Source organism: Oryx dammah, unplaced genomic scaffold (genome assembly GCF_014754425.2).
Source record: "Oryx dammah isolate SB20612 unplaced genomic scaffold, SCBI_Odam_1.1 HiC_scaffold_3, whole genome shotgun sequence".
NCBI lineage: Eukaryota > Metazoa > Chordata > Mammalia > Artiodactyla > Bovidae > Oryx > Oryx dammah.
In genome coordinates this window covers 113,021,547-113,028,670 of record NW_024070187.1, presented here as the reverse complement: position 1 = coordinate 113,028,670, position 7,124 = coordinate 113,021,547, and the positions used below count along the sequence as shown (strand labels likewise).

At 56.2% G+C, this 7,124-nt stretch overlaps 1 protein-coding gene across 1 annotated transcript; it reads left to right on the top strand.

Annotated features, from left to right (window-relative positions):
- The first annotated feature begins 314 nt into the window (after window positions 1-314).
- On the top strand, window positions 315-3,489 carry LOC120861800. The gene is made up of 2 exons (XM_040237627.1): window positions 315-2,307; window positions 2,753-3,489. Exon 1 carries the CDS (start codon window positions 1,171-1,173, stop codon window positions 2,137-2,139), a length of 969 nt encoding a protein of 322 aa, XP_040093561.1. The 5' UTR covers window positions 315-1,170; the 3' UTR covers window positions 2,140-2,307; window positions 2,753-3,489.
- Window positions 3,490-7,124: the final 3,635 nt, after the last annotated feature.

Below are 7,124 nucleotides of genomic sequence, written 5' to 3'. Positions count from 1 at the left end.
GGGAGTCGAATATGACTGAGGGACTTCACTTTCACTTTTCACTTTCCTGCATTGGAGAAGGAAATGGCAACCCACTCCAGTGTTCTTGCCTGGAGAATCCCAGGGACGGGGGAGCCGGATGGGCTGCTGTCTATGGGGTCGCACAGCGTCGGACACGACTGAGCGACTTAGCAGCAGCAGCAACAGTGTATTAGACAGGGCTTCCCTTGCGGCTCAGTGGTAAAGAATCTGCCTGCCAGTTCAGGAAAGGCGGGTTCGATCCCTGGATCGGGAAGATCCCCCCGGAGAAGGAAATGGCAGCCCACTCCAGTATTCTTGCTGGGAAATCCCACGGACAGAGGAGCCTGGTGGGGTCATAAAAGGTCGGACACGACTGAGCGACTAAACAAGTGTATTAGACGTTAAAATGGAGAATTTTTAAGCATATTTAATTCATTGAATAAGGAAAATAGCCCGTTGTGTGTTAACTATGAGTGTTTTCAGGAAACAGACTGGCCTTGCTTTACAGCTGTGCAAATCTCATTAACGTCTGGCTTAATAGATGGCGGCGGGAGCCTGTGTCCGGCCTGTGTTCTGTTAGTTGTGATGCCACGTGTCACGGGGCCTCGGGCAAACTCCAGCGTACATTTGGGAGGGAGAGGGAACGATGGAGGAAAATAACATCTCAGTCTTATCTTATTATGAACACGGCTTCGACCCGGCCGGCACCCTGCTTGCATCCTGGGGACCCCAGGGTTCCTAGACCATACTCGGAACTGGTGATAAAAGATGAAGTGTTATGCAGTCGTTAATACAATTGTCAAGGAGGAGTACAAGGCGTGTGTCTGCACTGGTGCTGAAGAATATGGGGTCTGCAATTTTATACACAGTGTCATCTACAAAGCAGGCAGAAAACACATTGAAATGCAAGAGTTATAGGCAACTGTACCTTTTTTTTTTTTCTTCTGATGCTTGGCTGTTTTATTTTCCCAGCTTCTTCATTTTAAGGATGTGCGGCGGGGTGCGGGGGTAGGCTTGTGCTCAGTATTGGTCTCAAGAGGCTTGAGTGGAGAGCAGCTGTCTGACCCCCTGGCACCAGCCGGCTCCTGCTCCAGGGACCAGACGGCGTTCTTTCTCTATTTTGGGAGGTGGACTCTCGTGTGCTCTAGGCCTTTGAGTGGCACCGACATAATGCAGGGATGTGTGTGTGTGTGTGTGTGTGTGTGTGTGTATACTCTTGGGATAACGTCATCTACTGTTAGAAGCAAGAGAGCAGTTTCTGTGGGCTCTGGAGCAGGTTTCACAGTGGCCATTGAGGAGTTAGGGGCTGGTCTGAAATTCGGCGTCCCCTGCAGAACTTGCCCGGCCGTGGCAGGGCTCCAGCGGAGAGCTAAATATAACCTGGGTGTGTGCTGGCAACCTCGGGCACCCCAGCCCCCAGCTGGTGGCGGAGCTGAGCCCACGGGAGCAATTGATTTGTCTAATGGAGCTCAGTGTCTGCCGTTTGTGGGGCATCTGGTACCTGCGGACGGGTGGACAGGTCATCCAGGCCCTGTCTGGATGCCACAGAGCCCGGCGGGGCAAGGATTCTTGCTCCCGATTTTCAGATGTGTGGGGATGGCAGCTGGACTAAGACGGGAGGCAGGACCCATGGTCACATGGCTGGTGAGGGGGGAGGTGCTCCGAGCTGGGAGCACCCCCATGCCGCCCCAGGGGGCACGTGTCTCCCTTACTGGGTCTTCTGATCTGAGGGCTGTGATCACATGTTTCCGAGGGCTCTGGCATCACTGGTGGCAGAGAATGGTGGTAATGATCACCGTAACGCCCCACACAGCATCCCTGCTCGGGTCCTTCCGACGCTGCAGGAGTGGTCTCCGTGACTGCCCATTTTACAGGTGGGCACACAGAGGCCAAGTGACCTTGAGAAACCTGCTCCAGGGACCCAGCTGGTGGTGGGAGCTCCTCTGGATCCTGGGTTCTGCTGAGCTGCATCCTCTCTCCACTAGAAATGTGGGTCAGCCGGCTCCCCGGGCCCAGCAGAAACCCTGCTCCGAGCGCCTCCGTGCATCCATGATTCTCCACATCTCACCTTTCGAACTGAGAGCCTGCCTGCTCTCTCCAGCTCCTCCCACTGGCCTGGGGCATCACGGGACAGGATGATGTCATCACCCATGGAGGGGGAGCAGAGTGGGGTGACTGGTGGGGGCGGGGCAGCCTTCTGAAAGGGACTTGCCTTCTGAAAGGGACTCCCTCTCTCAAAGCACAGCCTGCCACCTCCAGGATCAGCACCTCGGCGAGGACATCTCGCTGGAGACTGGGGCCCTGCGGGTAATTCCTGCCCACCCCTCGCACAGGGGGCTGCTCGCCCCCCTATACCCTCCCCCCTCACTGCCAGGCACCCCTGCAGCCTCCAGGAGACCTCAGCAGGGCTCTGCTCTGGATTTTGAGGTGATGGAGGGACAGCGGGGCCTCAGCCTGCCTCCTGGGAACCCCTTAAAGCAGTCTTCAGGGAGGAGGTGGCGCCCTGGGTTCCCCCCACCAACGTTCCTGTCTCCTCCATGAGGACCTGCCCCTTCCCCGGGGCGACTGACACAGGAAAGGACACTCCTCTTTCACAGGAGGCCCTTCCCCCCCTGGGTCTCATGGACAGGCAACAGCCAGCCCAGCACCCCTGCGGGTAGGGGTGAGGAGGCGGTTTCATTTGAGCGTGTGGAGCCCTCGGCCTGGTGCAGAATGTGACCTTGAGGGAGTCCTTCCCTCCAAAATCTCCCAGCCTGGTGAGAAAGGCAGACAGTGTGTGGGGAAGACACACCATGAGAAAAAGCACTCCCCCAGGAGGCTGTGGGGGAACGGACAGAGGGCAGGGAACCAACCTGCCGTGAAAGAGAAATCCTGGCAGACTTCCTGAAGGAGGTGACTGCCCACCACGGAGGAGTCAGACAAAGCCGTAGGAGAAGGGCAGAGGTGAGCGTGTAGGGCGTGTGTGAGGAGTTTCACTCACGCCTCTGCCCCACGCTAGGCTCTGGGTAAGGTGCCATCTGCCTCTCAGGCACCGTGATTCCCCGTCTGCCCTCACAGTACCTTGTACAGCACCTCGCCGGCAGGAAGTGTTCAGTGATGACGTGGCTACAGGGGGCCGAGGCATCCAGAGAGGGGACAGGGAGGGAGTGTGGAGACCATAGGCTCCTGGGGGTCTGCTAGACCCACCCCCACCCGCCCCCATGACTGCAGGCTGAGCCAGGGCAGGGGTGGGGGTGTCAAGGAATCTCAGCATGTTTATCTGTGAATGGGGGCAGGGGGAGGTTAAAGCCCCAGTGCAGGTGTGGCCAGGACTGGGGAGGACGGGTCACTCTGAGTAGGGGGGTGGGGCGCGGAGGGGACACGGGTGCCTGGGCCATCCGTTTTCCTTGGTGCCTTATCCTCCCCAAGAGCTCAGACTCATCAAGGGCCACACCAGGCCCACGTCCTTGCAGAGGCCTTAGGGGCCCGGCAAGCTGAAACAGGAACACTGACCCTGTCCTGGGGGGGCTGGGTGGGGGGCGGGTGTGCAGGGAGACCACTGGGGGTCCAGGCATGGCCCCTAGTTTGGAGGCCAGGGCCCCCTCCCTGCCCCAGTTCTGGGAAAGAGGGTCATGCCAGGAATAGAACCTTGTATTTCCCACGGCTCCAGCTGCCGCTCCAGGCCGCAGCAGTCTGCAGAGGATCGGCACCAGGCCAGCGATCTGCGGCTCCAGGTCAGAGTGGCGGGTTGGGGGGGAATGTCACTGGCCACCTGGCCAGCATCAGGACAGCGGTGTCCAACGATCGGGTATTTTTATCACCTCCTGCTGGGATCATTCTCTGCCCGGGGCAACCAACCCACTCAACAAGCAGGCTGCTAGTTGGGAAGTTTGGGAGTCTTGTTCCCAGGCACGTGGACAAAAGGAAGTTCAGGATGGATCCCCAGACTGCCTGGTAAGCCAGCGCCTTGCCACAGTCATCCTTTTACCTGGGACCCGGGGTCGCCCTTACCTGTGGACCTGCTGTGCTCAAACCTGCATCCAGGTCTGTTCAGAACATCAGGCCCAGCCCGGTCCAGCCTCCCCTCATCTCTGGAAGCAGAAATATTCAGATCCCATTGACTTGGCTCTGCTTGAGCAAATAGGCCCAGGTCCTATTAATATTCGGCAAAGGCCATTTCCCTGGGTGCCCGCGAGCTGCTGCGGGAGGAAAATGAATTGCAGGGCAATTGCAGGGCAGGGTCTGAGAGAGGCCCGGTGGGCTGTGGTCTTGCTGAGGAGGGACGGGGCCTCTGGTAATTAACTGCCAGCCACGTCTGGGGCCCAGACTTGTGGGTCTTCCCAGGTCTTATAAAAGCCGTAGGATTCCAGCTCACCTTCACTTGGTCCTTTATTTCTCTGAGCACTCAGGTACCTATGACCTGGTTAGACTCCTCAGAACTGCTTAGGGCTTTTGGGGTTGGGCACGAGGGGTGGCCGAGATCACAGCTGGACGGGGCAAAGCCGCGATTTGAGCCCAGGGCTGTCTGTTTTCATCCAGGCCTCCCAGGTCACAGGAGAAGAGGGTGTGCAGACAGCGAGAGCCGCAGGTCAGGTACCTGATCTTGTAGGAGGCATGTCCACAGGGAAGCAGGCAGTGCCGTTGAGTTTTTTTTTTGTAAATTAATTAATTTATTTTAATTGGAGGCTAATTACTTTACAGTATTGTCGTGGTTTTTGCCATAAGCAGCCATGGGTGTACACGTGTTCCCTATCCTGACCCCCCCTCCCACCTCCCTCCCCAACCCATCCCTCTGGGTCATCCCAGTGCACCAGCCCTGAGCACCCTGTCTCATGCATCGAACCTGGACTGGCGATCTGTTTCACATATGATAATATACATGTTCCAATGCCATTCTCCCAAATCATCCCACCCTTGCCTTCTCCCACAGAGTCCAAAAGTCTGTTCTTTAGATCTGTGTCTCTTTTGCTGCTTCCCATACAAGGTTATCATTACCATCTTTCTAAATTCCATATATATGTGTTAGTATACTGTATTGGTGTTTTTCTTTCTGGCTTACTTCACTCTGTATAATCGGCTCCAGTTTAATCCACCTCATTAGAACTGATTCAAATGTATTCTTTTTAATGGCTGAGTAATATTCCGTTGTGTATATGTACCACAGCTTTCTTATCCATTCATCTGCTGGTGGACACCTAGGTTGCTTCCATGTCCTGGCTATTATAAACAGTGCTGCGATGAGCATTGGGGTACACGTGTCTCTTTCAATTCTGGTTTCCTCGGTGTGTATGCCCAGCACTGGGATTGCTGGGTCATAAGGCAGTTCTATTTCCAGTTTTTTAAGGAATCTCCACACTGTTCTCCATAGTGGCTGTACTAGTTTGCATTCCCACCAACAGTGTAGGAGGGTTCCCTTTTCTCCACGCCCTCTCCAGTGTTTATTGCTTGTAGACTTTTGGATCGCAGACGTTCTGACTAATGCCGTCAATTTTAATGAGAAAAGAGGCTTGAGAAGACCCTGCTCACACACCCAGGTCTCCTGGGCTCTGATCCAGAGTCTGCTCATCCTCCAGAGTTCCTCGCAGCTGACCCTCCAGACCGGCAGGCTGGACCCCAGGCGTCTCCCTTTTGAATGACCACTGGCTCTTGCCTTCATCCCACATATTTCTGGGTGCCATCCTCTGCTACCAGGGACGTTAAACAGGTGCACGCGCGCTCACTCATGTCCGACTCTGTGACCCCATGGACTGCAGCCCGCCAGGCTCCTCTGTCCGTGGGATGTCCCAGGCAAGAATACTGGAGTGGGTTGGCATTTCCTACTCCAGGGGATCTTCCCAACCCAGGGATTGAACCCGCGTCTGTTGTGCCTCCAGCATTGACAGGCAGATTCTTGACCGCTGGCGCCACCTGGTAAGTCCCAAATAGGGGGACGTGACCTGTTTTAGGGGTCTCACTCTCATTAAGTTTCTTGGAGTCTGTTTTATTATCACTAATCGTGCAATGAACCAGACGTTCATTTTTGCAAGAACAAGGGGATTGAAGAGGGAGCAGTCTGTGACCACCCCCCCCCGCCCCCGCCGCCGCCCCGGCCTCGCGGCTGGCTCTTCCCTGCGAAGCCTCGGGCCGCGTCCTGCACACACGTCTCCCGATGCCCCCCAGGAAGGAGCACCCCCGAGTAGGAATGCTCTCCTACAGTCGCTTCTCAGCGGCTGCCTGTGACTCTGTGGGTTTTCTCTGGTTTGGCCATGTTCTTTTTCCAGCACTAAGTACAGCGTTTTCTGCATTAACGTGTCTCATATTGTGGTAAAAGACACGTAATCTAAAGTGCATCACGTTAGCTGTTTTTACGCGCGCCGTTAGAGGCGCTAAGTCCATTCACGTTGCTGTGAGACCTTTACCACCATCCGTCTGCGGACCTTTTCCATCTTTCTCAGCTAACGGTCCCCACGAAGCAACTCCTCGTCGCCTGCCCTCCGCCCCTCCTGTCCCCTTGCCCTTGGCACCCACACTTCTTCTTTCTGCCGCTGTGGATCTGGCAGCTGCCGGGACCTCGCAGAAATGCAGGTGAGCCTCAGAGCTTGTCCTTCTGTGACCGGCTTGTTTCACTGAGCGTAGCATCCTCCAGGTTCCTCCTGTTGCAGCGGGTGTCGGAATGCCCTGCCCTTTTTTTTTAACCGGACCCTATTCCGCTGTGTGGATGGACTACTCTGTTCATCCGTCCATCCTTCCCTGGAGACCTGGCTGCTTCCGCCTCCTGACTGTTGGCAGCGATGCTGCTGTGAACACAGGTGAGCCGTATCCACTCAGGTCCCTGCTTTCCTTTCCTTGGGGCGCGTCCCAGGGCAGCATTACTGGCTGAGAGGTACCTCTCCTTCTTTTCTTGAGGTGCTATCTTGCCCTTTTCCTGGTGGTCATGTGACTTCGCCATCGTCAAGGGGTGTTTGGAGGGCGGGGTCTCATCGGGGGGCCTCTGGGTCCACCTTGCACAGACCCGACTCCTCGTCTTGGCAGAAGAGCCTGCCCTCACCTCCCTGCACGCTGTCTGGCAGCCAGGCTGAGACCTTGGAGGTTTCCCCACGTGGGCTGCCCCATCTCCACACCGTCTTTACCCAGGCTGGCCCCCTTCTGGGGCACCTTCCTTCCCC

Excerpts from the sequence above, each read along its gene's own strand:
- LOC120861800 (XM_040237627.1), top strand. The coding sequence starts at position 1,171 with ATGCAGGGATGTGTGTGTGTGTGTGTGTGTGTGTGTGTGTATACTCTT.